We start from the raw sequence: 18,668 nt of genomic DNA, 5'->3' as shown, positions 1-18,668 counted from the left end.
AATGATTGCTAAACATAGGTGAAATTTTTCACGAAAAGGGCATTTCATGGTCTTGGAAGTGTCTTAAAAGTGTCTCCACACAGATTGCTTATTAGTTATGAGGGGGAGGGGGAACCCAGTGACTATATAGTGAAGAAACTGGACAACACCTTAACCAGGTGCTCAAATGAACCTCACCAATAAAAGACAAATGGACAGTGGGCACCTCCACATGTGATAACACATCACCTATGCAGTGTACCAGCCAAGGAAACAACACCTGAATCTAATTATGAAGAGAAATCAGAAAAACTCAAAATGAGGAAAGTTCCAAAAAATCTAGGGGATGGGGTGGAGCGTGGGGTCTTTCAAAAATGTCAATGTCAGAAAAGTCAAAAAGAGGGTGTGGAAATATTTGAGACTAAAAAGACATGACATCTAAGGGTAATACCGGACCCTGGACAGATTTTTGTACTGCAGAGGGGAAAATAATGAAAGCCACTATTGGGTCAGTCGACAAAATCAGACAGAACCTGAAGAACAGATTGATACAATATTTTCATTGAATGTTAAATATGCTATACTAAGGTTATAAAATAAAAAGTTTCTATTTTTTGAAAATATACACTTAAGAATTTAGACTTAAAAGGGCCCAATGTATAGAACATCTTCAGATGGTTCAGGAAAAAGATGAAATGTTCACATACACATACATACATACATACACACAGAAGAGCACAAAATAGTATAAAACATTATTAACATACGTATCTAAGTAAAGGGTATATGAATGTTATTGGCAACGATTTTTACTTTGTAACTTTTCTGTAAGTTTAAATTGTCTTCAAATGAAAAAAAAGATGTAAAACTGTCAGGAGGACATGGCGCCCAGGTGGATCAGTCAGTTAAGCATCCAACTCTTGATTTCAGCTCAGGTCATGATCTCATGGTTCAAAAGACGGAGACCTGCATTGGGCTGCACACTGTAGATCCTGCTTTGGATCCTCTCTCTACCTCGGTCTCCGCCCCTCCTGCACTCACGTGTGTGCACGCACACTCATTCTCACTCTCTCAAAATAAGTTTAAAAAAAATAAAACTGTCAGGATGTATACATGCATAAAAATTTTGTGGCACAGTACCTGGCATAGATTGGCAATGCAGTAAATAACAGCTGTTGCTATTAGTAATATATAGAATTGTTTAAATGAAATGCTACACAAAAATAATACAAAAATACATTACTATTAATGTAATTGATATAATTAAGTAGGAACAGAAACTGGTACAGGGTCAAGAGCCAATACCCAAAACGTTGATGTAAGATCATTGGTCCAGCAATATTATTCTTAGCTCTTTCCTGACCTTAGTTTCATTTAAATAGTGCCATTTATGTCCATAAGCATCAAAGAATTCATAAAGCATCACATCACTACCATCCAAGGCAATTATATTTTTCATTTAAGATATTGTTGTAAAACTGGAAACCAGGCAAATGACCACTGACAGCAGAATAAATTATGGTATATTCGCAGAATGGAATACTACACAGAAATATGAATGAACTAGAGCTGCATGTATTAACAGACAAATCTCAGAAGCTTGATATTAAGTGGAAAAAAAGCAAGTTACAAAGACTACAATAAATAGTAAACCATTTTTATAATGTTAAAAGACAAGATAGCAAGCAGCTTTTACAGGATACTTATATTTGGTCAAAACATAAAGAAAAGCAAGAGAATAGTTTTTAAAAATTAGAATATTTGTTATCTTGGCTTGTAATGAAGTTACAGGGATGGGATTGGGGTCAAATACACAAGAGTCTTCAACGGTACTGGTGATATTCTAGCTTTTAAGTCAAACAGTGGGTTCCTGGTTGCTAGCCTTCATAACTTGTATGCACATCACATATTTTCTTTGCATGTATCAAGAATTTGATAATATTTAACTTACTTAGAAAAATGATAAGCGGCTATAACAGTTAACAATGGTGGTAGTCCTCTCTAATGAATCTGTTAATGTGTTTTGTTTTTAGGGGGAAAAAAAAAAGAAGAAAGAAAAATCCTTTTGTAGTCTGATTTGTCTGAAGTAAAAATTAATTTCTGTCACATTGATGGGACTTTCCAAAGCCAAATAATATCTAAAACTGGTTTCTACCCATTTTATAAAATTTTTAAAAATTCTCTGGTTATTCTGAATATAACAACAGACCTACAATCACACTAAAAAGAAACAAAATACAAATCACAAGTTAAGGTAGTATTCCCATACACCTAATTAACAATAAGATGTTTTCAACCACCTAGAATCTAGAAAGGAAAAAAGGGTCTATGGACAATGAGGAAAAGAATTGTCAACTGACTTCTTAGGAAAGGCAGAAGTCCTCCAAGATTCTGCTAAGATTACCTACTAAATTAAAAACTGTGGAAACTAAGGTAATTGACCTAGTACATATGAGTTGTTCTGGCAATTCTTAGTTCTTTTCCAGGTTGCAATAGAGACAGCAGATAAGAAACAGAAGGAGTGGGTGTGTGTTTGTATGTGGAGGGAAGGAGCAGGCTGCAAGATCTCAATATTTTAAAAAGGAGTGGAACGAATAAAGGATATGTCAGTTCCTGACTCAGAATTCTCAATGGCCAGGCAACATATGCCCAATCAGTATTCCTTGGTGAGCTCTGGATATGTCAGGTGGCTACGGTACAATACAGTGATTCTTTCTCATAAAAACAACTCTAGGTCATCATGGAAACGTTAAACCCTTAATTTACCAAATATTCAAGAAACACAAACTATGTGCCATTCACTCTCCCACGTGTTGGAGAGGAAGAGATAAAACACTGGTCCTGCTCTCAAGAAACTCACAAAGAAATCAGAAAACCCCTCTTCAGAAAGATTTCCATTTTACAAAGGTTGAAATAAACTTCAATAACTGGAACGAAAAGGTCCCAGTTATTTGGCAATTCTTTTATGTGAAACCCGTAATGTCTCAATAAAGCCAGAGAATAAAAACATGACTGTTACATTAAAATTCTCATTATTCTCCTTATAATAAGAACTACTTAGAAAAGGAAGGAAGACCATGAAAAGAATTAAAAGGGTCTAAAACGGCCTTGCCTCCCAAATGCAAAATTAAGTCTAGGGAGAAGACACAGATTAGGTAGGAGTGATACCACCCACCTGTTCGCTCAAAAAAGCTGTACACATCTTTGATTTCCTTTTACCCTCAAATCACCCCTCTGGAACTGTGATTGTGAATGTTACGAAGACCAGTAGGAATAAAATCCCATTACCAGCTTCTACTTCTGTTTCTTGCGAGGCCAAGGACCGAGCACAGTGTCCAAAAGTAGGTGCAGGAAGGACGGCCGGCACTCCAGGGTCTCCTCTGCCAGTGACCTCTGTGGCAGAATCCTTAGAGATCCTGGCCAAATTCTTCTGAAAGAGATTATCTTCATGGTTAATGCCATGTAAAAATCTTTAAGCAATTCTCATGTAAAAATCTTTAAGCAAGTCTCTGTTTAGAATGCTAATATTAACAATACAAAAAGGAACACTATCTGAAAACACATCACCAGTATTTTTCTGAGGGTGTTACATGAATACTGTCATTACTATGAACTCGTCTCCTGTGGCCATAATTTTCAAATTAGACCATTATCTGACAGAGGACTAGTGGGCTGATTAGGAGACAGATAGGAGATACAGATTTTTGCACACATATGTGTGAGTTTAAGATATTTTAATAGTTTATGTGACCAAATCACAGGACATACTATGTGCATTCAGAATTGTTCTTGAATATTCAGAACTCTTTCACTGCAGCAGGGGTCAAATTCATTAGGAACTGTAATACCAACCACTGGTCTTCCATGAATTGAAAGTAACAGCAGTAAAAAACAAACAAAATCATTTACATAGTAGGTTACATTTCTTAATTTTCTTAATACTTTAATAAATACTGTCATTTTATAAGTTCAGTTGAATTCCAAAGTTAACGTATACATCTTACACAAGACTATTTCTCCTCTAACATCTATTGGACACTTTCTGTGTTCTAATCTGTTATGGTAGTTACTAAATTCATTAATGAGGAGGCTTTAAGGCAATGTTTTCACTTTCTGGATACCTACTAAATCCCAAAGGAACAGAAGAGGTGATCTTGAGTAAGCTGCCCTGTTTAATTACCTAAAACACACCATATATGCTTGATTCTACAAGCCTTGATTTTGATTATAAGAAACTTATTTAACTGGCTATTAGGAAACCTACCTACGATATGCGACAGAAGCAGAGATGAGCAGTTACAGAGAAAATGCAAATGGCAAGAAGCTATGGGGGCTGAGGCCAGAAGGAGTAATGAAAGTTGAACCCTAAGGTAGATAGTGTTTCCAGTTTTGCTCAAAACTGGAGAAGGAGCCAAGATGACAGAAAACGCAGGAACAGCAACCTTCTGGTCTTAGCTTTAACTTGACTTTGACGGTAAGAAAAGACAGAACACACATCCTTAAATTTGCTTGGAAATTCTATTCCAATTGCTATTTCTGTTTTCTCTTTTCCATTATGACCTATTATATCAACATATTCTGATAAGGCATTTTCCTGGAAATACAGTTTTAATTCTTGATCATCTCCATTTTGAAAAAACTTTTGATCATCTTAGTTATTTCAATGAGGACTTGTTTTATAGATACCGATCATTTGTTCCTGTTTTAATTTTCATAAACAGTTCTAAAAACAACAAATTTAACCAATTATAATTCAGAGCTCTTCATATTTATGACACCTATATTGCAAACTTATAACCATTGCTTAAAATCATTGCTTTACCTCAAGGTCCTGAGCTGAGTTAGCTCTTAAACAGCAGAAGATCAAGAATTCTTCTGTGACACATGCCAGAGTAGGCATCTCAAAGGCATCCTTTCCCCAGGAATAGAATCTGAACCCACCCAACAAAAAGCTGCAAAAGTCTACGCTCTTAGCCAAAATATGTGACTCTCTGTCCCCACAGATATGTGAGCTACAGTAAGTCATATAGATGACCTTACCACTGTTTGTACAATCATAAATCCTCTAACAGAGACCCCAGGATTGATCCTATACTAATAGTAGAAGAAAGCTATTGTTTTCCTGATTTTTATAGCAGAGATTGTCTTTTCAGGAGAGCAAATTTGAAAGCATGTAACATGATTTTCTCACCATTGTTCGTGCTTAAAATTTGCTATAGGGAATTCTTAATTATTCTTTCCAAAATTTTTCAATAAAGCATTATAAGCATTATTCATGGAAGTCATCTTGCCCAGTTATTTCTACACTAAAAGCAACTCTTAACTAGTAAACACCTTTGTGAAATCAAGAATAATAGTATCATCTGGGGGGACTGGGGTGGGGTAGACTGATCTTTTGGGTAACCTATGGCTCTGAAATTCTGTACTATCTCAAATGTAGGATGCAGGAAGGCCAAGCTGTGTCATTCATATCCTATGAAACCCAAGGAATTAGACAGGTCACGGATTTATACCTTCTCTTTCAGTTAAGCAACTATAATATATGAGGTACACAGGTAGCAGACTAGTTATCCTCAAGTGTGAGACTGGAACTCAAAGACTTTTTTTTTCCCAGCTTATAATACTTTTCAGTAAGTATTAATACCAAATGTTTAATCGTGGCCTTGAAAATCTTTAGTCATGGTATCTTAATGAAACTTAACTCCTATGTCTCTTCAATCAGACAAACCTTATAATATTGGCAATGTTTTCTACCTCTAATTCCAAATGTTGAAATTGGCTGATTACATGGTATCATTCTGGATTTTTCATACATACCTCATTTCTTTAATCATAAGATAGGAAGACTTTGGTTCTATCAGATCTTCCACAGAAACTAAAAGCTGGTGTCAGAAACTACTTAGACAAGTAAAAGAATACAATTCATTCATTCTACATGCACACAGACAGTACGTGAACAAAAATGACTTCCGAGTATTGTGTGAGTGAGCCACACCCCTGATTGCTTGTTTCTACATCCGTAGTTTTTGTACTTGGTTGGCATTTTTTTGCCTTTGTGACATAAATTCCTTGAGGACAAGAAACACGCTTCCAAACTCTGTAGAAGCTCTTAAGAAACTCTAGTTTAATACAATGCATATTTCTTGAAGTGGTCATGCCCAAAAAACAAAATTAGGAATGAGAGTTATTCAGTTTCTCAAAGCTCAGGCCCTTACAAAGAACAGCATATATTTTTAAGGAAAAAGACGTCTAGAGCCTGAAAGCTCTGCCTCATATTTGTGGCACTAGGAAGAAGCAAAGCTTTTTTGGCAAAAAGAAATGAAATCCTTTGGATTTCCTACAAAAAGCTGTTAGGCCACTGGTAAAAACACAAGTTTTATGTCTATTAGACTATAAAATGAAGAAAGGGAAAAATATCCACATGCAATTGCTATAAGCACCTCTGATGCTCATTAAGAGCTGTTTGCACTTATCAGAAACATACCTTTTCCCATTCAGAGTCAGTATTTTTTAGAGCCAGGGAGAGGAGATCTTGAAATGCTTTCTGTACGCAGGCCCTTAGTTTTTCAAAATATTGCGCAGACACCCATTTTGAAGAACAAGTTGACATGAGTTCCAAAAGTTGCTTGTTTTCTGAAGCACCGACGTGCTCCTGTTGGGTGTCCTTTAAGAGAAATTCGAGTACAGTCAGGATGTCTTCCTCATACTGATAGATTTCCAGTTGGATCCGCCTGGTTTCCTGCGTAGCCCATTCCCTACGACTCTGGTCTAGACATGCTTGCAATTCTGTCTCCTTCTGAAGAAGCAGTTCAGTTTTTTGTTTCACAAAGTCTTCTTTAGCTGCCGCAAGCACCTCATTAATTTTATTTCGATGATCATCTAAAAATTGCCGGTAATCTTCCTCATTTTGTTCTTGAATTCTGTGGATTTCTTCTTGCTTTTCTTTGTTCCACTCACTCCAGGCCTTTGCCAACTCAGCCCTGACAACCACAGGGACTTCCTCATTCTTTAACTCAAGCTCTCTCTGAAGAGAATGAATCTTCTCCTCCATTTCCTTCTTAGGTATTCCATTTTTGTGCGTATTTTCAAGCTCACTTTTCCATTTCTCTTTAGCTTCGGAAATAGCAAATGATATCTAAAAGACAGAACAATATACGTTCAAAATTATTTATGCTCTCCCCATAACTATTTGGGATAAGACATTGTTCCTAAAATATATTATACTCAAAGATCCTCTCCATTTTAAATCACCTAATACTTTATGCTATATGTTCTTTTAAAAACATCAGTTTCTTGGGGCGCCTGGGTGGCTCAGTCAGTTAAGTATCCAACTCTTGGTTTCGGCTCAGGTCATGATCTTAAGGTTTCTGAGTTCGAACTCCACACAGGGCTCTACATCGACACTGCAAAGCCTGCTTGAGATTCTCTCTCTCTCTCTCAAAATACATAAACAAACCTAAAAAAATAAAATAAATAAAAAACATCTGTGTCTTGATGGAGAACTAGAAATTTAAACTCACCCCCAAAATTTTAATTATACAATTATCTAAAACTAATTTTGGGGAAAAATTCATATTAGTTTTACAAAGCTATCGCCTCAAATTTCAAGTAAGGCCACGACAAATGAAGTATCTTTTATATGAAGTGAAAGCAACCTCATAAAGAAATCTTACTATTACTTAGTTTTTTTTTTTTTATTTATTTCTGAGAGAGAGAGAGAGAGAGAGAGACAGCATGAGCAGGGGAGGGTCAGAGAGAGAGAGAGAGGGAGACACGGAATCTGAAACAGGCTCCAGGCTCCGAGCTGGCCATCAGCACAGAGCCCGACGTGGGACTCAAACCCATGAACCACAAGATCATGACCTGAGCTGAAGTTGGATGCTTAACCTCCTGAGCCACCCAGGCACCCCTTACTTAGAAATATAACACATACCTGCATAACTTGCTGACAAACATATTTGTATTTTAATGGAAACACAGTGGTTAGAACAGTTCCTATTAAATGACAATAGCAAACAGAAAAAGTCATTTTTTCATTGATCTGATTTTCTTTTATAAGAGAATAACAAGACTAGCAGATCACAGGCAGTAATAGTATTTAACCAAAAAGTCACAGGGAATCAAAAAACCTAGGCTTAACTCTAATTCTGCCTTTGATCACAGCCCAGCAAGGTGCTTAACACAACAGGCTTCGGGGACAAACTGCTAGTGTAAACCTAACAGCTGTGGGACCACAGGCCCATTCCTCAATTCCTTTGAGACTCTATTTCCTCATCTATAAAATGAGGATAATTATAAAGCTTACCTGATAGCACTGTATTCGGGTTAAATGACAAAAGAAGAAAATCCATTTAAGGCACTTGGTCTGGAGCCTCAGATAAGGACTCAATAAATGTTATGTAGTTATTACTTTTGGCTAGATGGCCTTAGAAAAGTCACTTAATCTCTTTTGCACTTAATGTCTCTGTCTACATAATGAGCAGACTGGTTAACGACCTTGAATCCCTTTTATAAATTCAAACGAGCCACAAGGATATAAGTGTTGAAAGAAGGCGGCATCTCCAAAAGCTTGGCCTGGACTGTGGTGGCTGCTAACACTCAGTACTGTATATATGTGTTCCAGGTGCTGAGAGAGGGTATCTGTCTCCTAAGTTTCCAGCTATTATATCATCTTAGCAAACACTTCAACTGTAAAATTTTAAAACACGTTATACACTTCGATTCAATAATGTGTTCCTGAATAGTTGCACATAAATCAAAAATTTTGAATTGTATTTTAAATTTACTAAGGGAACCCACTATCTAAGATGTGCTGTACAAAGGGATTCACGGCAAAAATTCTTTTGCTACCAGCAGAATAATTCAGTAGTGATGTGAAACGCGCTTAAAGAGGGCCTTCGGGGAAAACAGTCTTGTCACACTGGATGCCTGGAGACCATTCCCAGGTGGCAGCGTGGAGGTGGCAGATCACATGGAATTGGGACGATGTGCCCCACCTCACCAAAGGTGTGCCTGCTCTCACATGAAGTTGTGCGAGGAGAATTTAACAGTATTAATCAACTCAGTGGTTCCTGATAGTCGAGGTACATTAGAATGCTCTTTGAAGCTTTTAAAACTCCTAACACCCAGGCCACACCCTGCACCAATTATAACATAAAGCCTGGGGGACAGGAGCCAAGCAACAGTAATTTTTAGATCCTCAAGTTTCTCTAATACACAGGAGCAAAGTTTAGGAACCACTGAACCAAGTGACAGCTTCTGGACTCCAGACAAACCTGCTTTAAAATTTCACTGATCTTGATGGATCACTCTAATCTCACAAGAACCCTCCTGCCAACGCACTGAAACTGGCCCTAGGTCACCTTCTTTGGTTTGGAACAAGGATTCGCAACACGTTAACATTATGTTCTGTGGCTGAGTAATTATCTACAATAGTGCTACTCACACTCAAGTGTGGTCTAAAACCCTGGGAACTCATTAGGAATGCAAATTCTCAGGATTTCCTCCAGACCCACCAAATCAGAAGCTCTGGGAATAAAGCCCAGGAATCTGCTTTAACAAACTCTCCAGGTGAATCTCATGCCTGATAAAGTTTGAGAAGCAACACATTGTCTTCTCATTTCTGTATTTCTGCATTCACATACATTTAGGCCTTCTGTGTTCTTAAGGAAAGATCTCTTGGGGTCCCTGGGAGGCTCAGCTGGTTGAATGTCCAACCTTTGATTTCGGCTCCAGTCATGATTTCAAGGTTGTGAGACAGAACCCCACATCAGGTTCTGCGCTGAGCGTGGAGCCTGCTTAAGATTCTCTCTTTCCCTCCCTTTCTGCCCCTCCCTTGCTCACATGCTCTGTCTCTCAAAAAAATAAAAAACAGAAAAACTTTAAAAAAAAAAAAAAGAAAAGCTCTTGCCTGTTTTCTATAGTCTAGCCAACTTTATTATTCTTTTGATTTCAGTGCTGAGACACATGCACATCGTCATATTATTTCCTTTCTCCTTCCCTCTTAAGTTTCCCTTTAAAATATTTCAGCATACTTAAAAAGTATAGAGAATATTGCAATGAACACCTGTGTACTACCACATAACTTAAAACTGTTAAAATAGATTTTTTATTTATGCAGAATTACTTAAGTATTCTGTGGAATAAGATAATGAATACAACATGTGCATCATTTACACTGTCTGTCACCCAAACTATATTTCCAGATAGCTGTCCTATCGGGACACTAGCATATACTTGACACTGCAGTCTATTTTATTTGTTGTGTTACAATTAAGAAGAAAGAATCTATACATAGGGCATAAAAGAGCACCTTAACGTTTGCTCGTTGGACTTCTCATATTTGTCACATCTGGACATTCTTGGTATACTTATCCACAGCCTCTTGTTTTTCTTATAATTTTGTATTGTTTTTCTTATCATATATTAGTGGTAATGTTTCTCACATTTAACTCATTTATTTTCCTTGTTTTTATTATCCTCTCACTTTTTTAATTATAAAAACAAAAATGTTTTAACTTTTTGTACCTCTTACATCCTATTTATCCATCTTTGCTACCATGACTGTTGTCCCAAAACTGAGTGATTATGGTATTCCATTCCTTTTTTCTATACTTTCATTTAAAAAATGTTTAACTTCTTCATCAACTTAGACTTTATAATAATGTAAGCACAGGTAACCTTAATTTTTCCAAAGTGCTATCAGGCTATCCTAGGACTACTTATTATGGAATAATTCCTTATTCCTTTGTTTTGAAACATTAAGTTTTTATTCATAGTTGGGCTTATCTCTGAAGTCTGTGTAATACAAAATGAAAAAGAAATCTATTTTTGTGACGCAACACTGAGTTGTCTCTTTCCAACATACTCTATTATGCGTTAGGAATGGACTACTATTCCTTTTCCAGAACGTTTAAAAAATTTCTAGTCCTTTCCAAGTAAATTTTAGAATTAGTGTCACATTTCAAAATCACGTTCAGTTAATTGGCATTCTGATTAGAATTGGTTTACACTAATAAATTGGGAGAATGCAAACGATTATAATATCTTATGTTTCTAGTCAAACAACATGACCTCTATGGTAAGGAGAGGTGGCTATTTTCCAAGGAGGTTATGAGACCACTGACAGGGCATGGAAAACAAACTTGCAGCATGCAAAAGGATACTGTGGAGCTTTTAATAAACCGATAAACACCTGTTCTCAATTTCTCCTAAAGATAGGGCAAGCTAGAACGGGATTCAGTTTCACAGGTTACCTTCCTGATTATGAGAGTTTCAAGACCCTAAAATACGTTCTTTCTCCCTGAGCATCTTGATGATGAGAACAGATACCATCAGCCAGGCTCTGAGCTAATGCTTAACAAGCATTACAGTATTTAGTCCTTCTACAACACAGTGAGGAGACACAAATTCTCGGGACTAAGAGGAGAGATCAGAAGAGAGGCCCTCCTCAAGCTTTTTTCCGGGAGAGTACTTACCCGTCTGGCCACAGTGATCTCTTGTTGCTCTTCCCATTTCTTCTGTTCCGCTCTTACCCGTGCTTTATACTCTGCGAGCTCAGGTAGTTCTTCCAGCCATCGATGACGAGCATTTTGCACGGCTGTTTCGACCTGCAATTGGGTATTGCAAGAGTAAGTGGGAAAGTGAGGTATAAAATTTCAGAAAGATCTCATTTACAATTAGCAACTATGATTTCATGTGTATTTCATATCATATTGCACTACGTTAGTTATACTGACCTCAAGCAGCCCACCTGATCCCAAACAGTAGATTCTAATCCTTCTATTCTACACTTCCCATAGTGTCCCACGCAAACGCCAGCACAAGAAGTAGGAATCTATAAACGTTTGAGAGCCAATACCATTACTGGAAAGCTTCATACAAAGTACCAATTGCCATTTCCAAGAAACTCCTATTTATCTTAAGAAAAAGGAGAAGACAGGGGCGCCTGGGTGGCTCAGTCGGTTAAGCGTCCGACTTCGGCTCAGGTCATGATCTCACAGTTCATGGGTTCAAGCCCCGTGTCAGGCTCTGTGCTGACTGCTAGCTCAGAGCCTGGAGCCTGTTTCGGATTTTGAGTCTCCCTCTTTCTCTGACCCTCCCCTGCTCACGCTGTCTATCTGTCTCTCAGAAATAAATAAAACATTAAAAAAAAAAAGAAAAGAAAAAGGAGAAGACATGCAGGAAGGCTGCTTGGGGTCAGGGCTGCCCAAACACTACATCTATCATATCCACAGTCCTCATGCCGTACATATAAACACATGAACACATGCAAGCGTGCCCCAGTATAGCTTTGAGCCTTGTACCGAGCAACCTCTCCTGCTGTCTGTGATGAGTTTGCAACTGAACAATGAGGTGATCCATTCAGGCAAACATGTAGGACTTGATGAATTATGAGGGTGATCTGGGGGTAAATCTGTCACAGGTTAGCACCAGGTCACTTATTAAATAATCTTTCCTTATTTCCTTATTTTGAAATACACATAGACACATACCTATATCCATATTTACATACAAAAACCAGAGTTGACATAAGGGGCTAAATTTTTTGGTAAAATGCTAAATACATTTACAGGTAAATCCTAGGGAGTTAAAAATACGCCGAAAAGATAAATCTCCTCTAGAAATTTATATTACTCCAAGGGTTAATGATTAATATTTCCCTTCTTACTACATCACGCTCTTTTTCTTCACAACACCTGTAATTGTATATATACCAGAGCAGCACCCTTAAACATGTCTCTTTGTCCACAGAACATTTTCTTGACTCTGTTCAAACCTTTAACATTTCAGGAAATGATTTAATTGACTGAAGATGCCCTTGATACAATTACACAGATTTGCCTATGTTTTCATGCTATAAGGATTCTCTAAATTCTCTACCTCTAAAATCAGGCAGAACAATTTAACAAATAGGCAGAATTCCAAGTATTTATCAAAAGCTGAATATATTTTTTAAACTTTACTTCAGGTATTATCCTAAGATTTTATAAAAGCATTTTGTCTAAAATAGTAAATACAAAATAATTTGTCATATTAAGAGGTCCAGAGACCTCTATGGGACTAAACACCTTGTCAGGGGGTCTGTGAGGTCAAAACTATTTTCAAAGTAATATTCAGACCTGATCTTTTTTCACTCCCATTTCTGTAACTAAAACAATGCTCCAAAGGGGATGTGCTAAGGGCGGGACCATTGCTCTGACAGCCAATCGCAAGTGTGCTTCAGTATTCTTGTTTTTTTATAGATTTTATTTTTATAATTTTTAAAGCTTATTTATTGATTTGGAGAGGGAGAAAAAAAAGAGAGAGTGAGTGTGAGTAGGAGAGGGACAGAGATAGAAGGAGAAAGAGAATCCCAAGCAGGCTCCACTCTGCCAGCTCACAGCCTGACATCAGGCTCAAACTCATGAACCTTGAGATCATGAGAGATGGGGGGTGGGGAGAAAGAGAGAGAATGTAAGCAGGGGAGGGGCAGAGAGAGGGAGACACACAGAATCTGAATCAGGCTCTAGGCTCTGAGCTGCCAGCATAGAACCTGACACAGGGCTCGAACTCTCAGAGTGAGAGCATGAACTGAGCCAAACACTTAACCCACTGAGCCACCCAGGTGCTCCAGGATTCTTCCTTTTCAAAAATTCCTTAGATTTATATTTTCCAATACAGTAAATAGGTGTAACCTCCACAGAGAAAAACTCTTCAGAGTCTTGAGTTTTTAAAAGTGTTAAAGGCATCCTCAAATGAAAAAATTTGAGAATCACTATAATAATGTAGATAAAACAAACAAAAACTCTTTATTGCATTAACACAGAGCTGTGTTCACAGCTCATTCAGGCTGACATTTCTTGGAAACCAAACAACATGCCCCAGTTAAAAGCAGACTAGCTCTCTGAGTGCTTCTAAGGGGAGGCAATGGCCCCGCTTTCTGGCAGTGTATGAGATTTACAGACAAAGTCCCATGGAAGGGGCGTGCCTGCAGATTCGACTCTGTGAGTCACAGTGCAAATACTGTTAAATATCTCACTTGCTTTAAGTCTGCTTATGTATAAGTACTTCAGCGTAGCACCTTCTATAAAGCTAGATATGAAAGATTCTTAATTAAATTGCACTTCATTCTGTTATAAAAACACTACCTTTAACCTCAAGTACCCTAACGTTTAGACCGAACTCAGAGGAGCAAACACTGTGTAAACATAAAGATACATGGAAAAACCGAGGGGTAATAGCTTTGCGACAGAAATAAAATGAAGAAAATGTTTGTAACAATGTAAGAGGTTCTGTACCCTAGAATGCAAAAAATGTTTAAAGTATAAAGTTATGAACAAGTTCAACGGTAGCATTTTGTAGATATTCATTAATAGGCAGTTCCAATAATTTTACTATAATAAACCCATTACCTGTTTGGCAATATTTTCACAATATTTGAGTTCTAATTCAACCTCAAGTTTCTTTAAGCCCCCACTGATAGCTGTTTCTTTCTCTTGCTCTAAATCTTGCTGGATCTTTCGCTTCTGTTCTTCTATCATGACTGCCATCTCTTTCTTGGAAATAACATCACTGGTGGTTACTTGGTCAGTTTGGCTGCAACCATCTGAGGTCTTCTTTTTCATTGCCTTTATAGTTTGATCCAGCTTAGACTGCCACTCCTTTTCGAGCTGTTGAATAAGTTCTTGTTTGATCTGTTTTCAGAAGAAAAATTGTATGAAAAGAAAAAACACTCAAATAAGTAAAACCCAGAATTAATAGCTAGCCAAAAGAACAACCACAGCTGTGTTTGAAAACCATCTAGACATTGTTGTAGTAATTACATGAGAGTGAGAAGCTTTGTCAATGAAAATATAGTCAAGTAAATCCTGAAAGTTACTGTTGGACCCTAATATACATGACATAAATCACATGGGAGATAGAAGTATACTGCATTAGGTCAGGCTTTCTTGCTCTCAAGATGCAACCTTCTGGAAGCTTTGACATTGCCACTACAAAGGTGGCATGATTTTTTTTTTTTTTTTTTTTTTTTAAGAAAACTTCTAGGGGCATCTGGGTGGCTCAGTCAGTTAAGCGTCTGACTTCAGCTCAGGTCATGATCTCGCAGTTTGTGGGTTCGAGCTCCATGTCGGGCTCTGTGCTGACAGCCAGCTCAGAGTCTGGAGCCTGCTTCAGATTCTGTATCTCCCTCTCTCTCTGACCCTCCCCTGCTCACACTGTCTCTCTTTCTCTCTCAGAAATAAATAAAACATTAAAAAAAACAAATAACTTCTACTATTAATATGTATTTTTCCATCAACACTAGGCTTTCCACAAAGCAGGCACTGGGTTAAGTCTAATTAATGAACCTAAAACTGAACGATCTAAAAAATAGTTTTACTTACTTGCAAACACCTTCCACTCTTGTTAAGGTATTAAATTTTACTGAGTCTAGTGTGCATGGAAGGATGGGCATTATCAGAAGGAGGTCTTAATGATAACTTCTAGTTTCAACAGTATAGTGGGATGGATGAAAACACAGTCAGTCTGAAGCAAAACTGTGAGACAGCAAAATTTGCTTTTCTCTTTTCCTGGTTCCCACCTCCTGGATATCCAAGTTCTCCAACTGCTTCCCTGGCTGCCACAGTCCCAGGCTATGTTGCTGCATTTGAAATGGCAATCCCATGTAGTGGTTTATGCTTTCCTGACAGTCTGGCAAAAACATTTGCTCTCTATCTCATCCTCCTTGTAAATAACTGGTTAGCAAATTCAAGTATAAAACAATTGCAACAAGGTAGAAATAGAGAATCTGTTTTGTGTTATCCAGCTTTTACATGTGTAAATGTATATATTCTAGGATATATATTTTTATGTTACAAAATGATGAGTAACAGAATTTCAGGTGCCAGCACTAGATGAATGAACAGCTGTAGAGGGTAGGAGTGGGAGATGCAGAGTAGGGAGGCCAAAAGACAGGAGAGTGGTCTACTCTCCACCCCTAGGTTGCCGCACCCCGAGTTAATAGCAATCTTGTGGACAAAAGAATCTAGTTTTAATAAGCTTGAAAATTTATTTCACTTCCAGCTAAGTTTTCAGGATCATAATTTGGTTCTTAATTTTCTAGAAAACTATTAGTAATTTCATTTGCTACTTAGGAAAAAGAGGTAATGTTTTTTGCTTCTGTGTCTGCTCAGTCATTACTTCTTCCTTCTAATCCACAGGATGGGTTATTGATTTGTTATTAGAGACAGGTCTAGAGTCATCTGAATCATTCCACAATGTGAAATTAGAGGAGGGTTTCATTTTGAGGCCCCTCCAAAAACCACTCTATCCTGAATTGGGTTGAAGGGTCAAGAGGAGGGAGAAATTCTAAAAAATAAAACTAGTGTAAGCTGCCAAAAGCCCAATTCTGAGAAGTGAAATGAATGATCATGTATGTACTTGGCAATGAAAAATCGTGTCAGTTTAGGAAGAAGGCTCTCTCTATAGTTAATACTACAGTTTCTAAACATGGTGACCGGAAAGAAACTTTAACCCACACCTCTTTCTGTTCCTCATCCCAGTGTGATTTGGCTAATATCACTTCATTGTCAACCTGCTGTTTAACAGCAGTTTCCTATTCTTTCATCCACATGCTCTTCTCCACCCTAAGGGTATCTTGGTACTTTTCTTTAAGTTTCACCTGCAGTTTGTTTACATACTCTTCTCTTTCCTCCAATGGCTGTCTCTTTAAACAAAATTCAAGTAAATATCTCTGTATTTATACTAATATTCTGTAAGGCAAATTTATAAAATACTGGTCACAGGCATGGACTAGCAGCAACAGAGACAAATGATCTTCCTACATGCTAACTCAATCAGCTTCATTAACTGTCTTATAAAGGCCTGCTTGTATCTTAAATACCTGGATAAAAAATCTACAGGTGGCTACATAAAAAGAAAAAGCATCTAACACAATGAATATGTTACTAGAAGAACAACTTCTTAAAAAGTTTAACTGACATTTATGTTTACACCCCACCCATCATGGGACCCATTAGGTATCATAGGCCAGAAAAAAAAATGTACGTTTCTGAAAGACTTGTATTCTGATATAAACCAAAAATTATTGCTCTATCTTAAAAATTATGCACCATGTAATAAATGCAGAGTGGTATTTTTTTCAGTACCAAAGACAAATTGTTTTTAATCAAAACTAGCTGAAGAATTATCAAATAACTATCAACTATCATATAAAATTTAATAATTTGAACCATTCATCTAATATTCTCTATTTATTTTAGGAATCCAGTTGATCTGAAAACTCTAATAAAACTCTACTCAAGGATCAAAATGACCTATAAGAGTTTCCATGTGAAAATTTTTAAGTTTATTTATTTATTTTGAGAATGAGTGGGGGAAGGGCAGAGACAGATTGAGAGAGAGAATCCCAAGCACGCTCCGTACTCAGTGCAGAGCCCAACACAGGGCTCGAACTCACCAACCATGAGACCATGACTTGAGCCAAAACCGAGAGTCAGATGCTTAACTGACTGAGCCACTAAGGCACACCCCAATGTGAAAAATTTTAAAACAGTTTTATAATGGTCCCACTGAGATGCCATGAGAAATAACACACTGAAGCTAACAAAATATAATGCCAGAGAAGTATACACTTCACATACCTATTGCCACACAGCAAAAGAGCTTTTGCTCTATGTTTCTTTACCATTACTTCTGATTCACAACTACCTAGTCATACTGGTTTTTTTCTGGTTCACACCTGATCTGGCTTATTTTGGTCTTCATTGGCATCTGATTCCTCTCCATCAATGGCACATGCCAAAGGGATGCTACCTATTATTTTCAGTGCTATAGGTTTTCAGAAAATCTCCAGTGACTAAGGGACCCATTTCTTCACAATCAGGTCATGGAAACTATAGTTGTACTAAAACTATAGAACAGTCAATAGCGTGGCTGAAAAAGTTGTCCAGTGTCACATCATATATGATTGTTGTTTTTGTTGACTTTTTTTTTTTTTTCCTGAGAGAGAGAAAGACAGTGTGAGCAGGGGAGGGTCAGAGAGAGAGGGAGACACAGAATCTGAAACAGGCTCCAGGCTCTGAGCTGGCTGTCAGCACAGAGCCCGATGTGGGGCTCGAACCCACAAACTGTGAGATCATGACCTGAGCCGAAGGTGGACGCTGAGCCGAAGGTGGACGCTTACCTGACTGAGCCACCCAGGTGCCCTGTGTTTTTGTTGACTTTAGAAAGAATCCTCAAATTGTCTTACCTGTGTAGATCTATCCTTCAGGAGTTGTTTCCTTATGTATCTACCTTTCCTTTTGACCCAGAGCAGAATATTGCTACCAATTTCTGTGTGCTGTATGTTTGTGCATATATCAGTTAGCTTTGCTACTAATAAGCCAGCCAAAACTTGACTATAACAACAAAACTAAACTACAGCAAACATCTATTATTTCTCATGATTCCCTGGGTCAGCTGGGTAGAGGTTCTGGTCTAAGCCAATTCAGCTGATCTTCCAACAGGTGAGGCACACAGTCTAAGATGGCCTCACCCACATGTCTAGGGGTTAGCTTGATGTCTTCTAGAAAGAGGACTTGGTCCCATGTGTCATCACTCGGCAGGCTCTCCCAGATCATTCACACAGTGATGGCCACAGAGTTCCTGAGAGTATCAAACTTGTAAGTCCCAATGCATAAATGCTTTTTAAGGCTCTTCTTGCCTAA

The 18,668-nt window shown here is 37.7% G+C and overlaps 1 protein-coding gene across 4 annotated transcripts in view; it reads right to left on the bottom strand.

Annotated features, from left to right (window-relative positions):
* The window catches only part of CEP152 (centrosomal protein 152), a 91,952-nt gene that overhangs the window by 16,042 nt on the left and 57,242 nt on the right, over nucleotides 1-18,668 (bottom strand). For all 4 annotated transcript variants that reach the window (XM_039218053.1, XM_039218052.1, XM_039218054.1 and 1 more), the window contains exons 18-21: nucleotides 14,373-14,654; nucleotides 11,457-11,588; nucleotides 6,464-7,114; nucleotides 3,268-3,409 (exon numbers count right to left, since the gene is read on the bottom strand). In XM_039218053.1, the coding sequence (XP_039073984.1) occupies nucleotides 3,268-3,409; nucleotides 6,464-7,114; nucleotides 11,457-11,588; nucleotides 14,373-14,654 (1,207 nt within the window). The remainder of the gene's footprint in view (nucleotides 1-3,267; nucleotides 3,410-6,463; nucleotides 7,115-11,456; nucleotides 11,589-14,372; nucleotides 14,655-18,668) is intronic.

This window comes from Hyaena hyaena, unplaced genomic scaffold (assembly GCF_003009895.1).
Source record: "Hyaena hyaena isolate Hyena2069 unplaced genomic scaffold, ASM300989v1 scaffold_730, whole genome shotgun sequence".
Taxonomy (NCBI): Eukaryota; Metazoa; Chordata; class Mammalia; order Carnivora; family Hyaenidae; genus Hyaena; species Hyaena hyaena.
The sequence above is the reverse complement of the archived record's forward strand: the minus strand, read 5'-3'. Positions and strand labels throughout refer to the sequence as shown.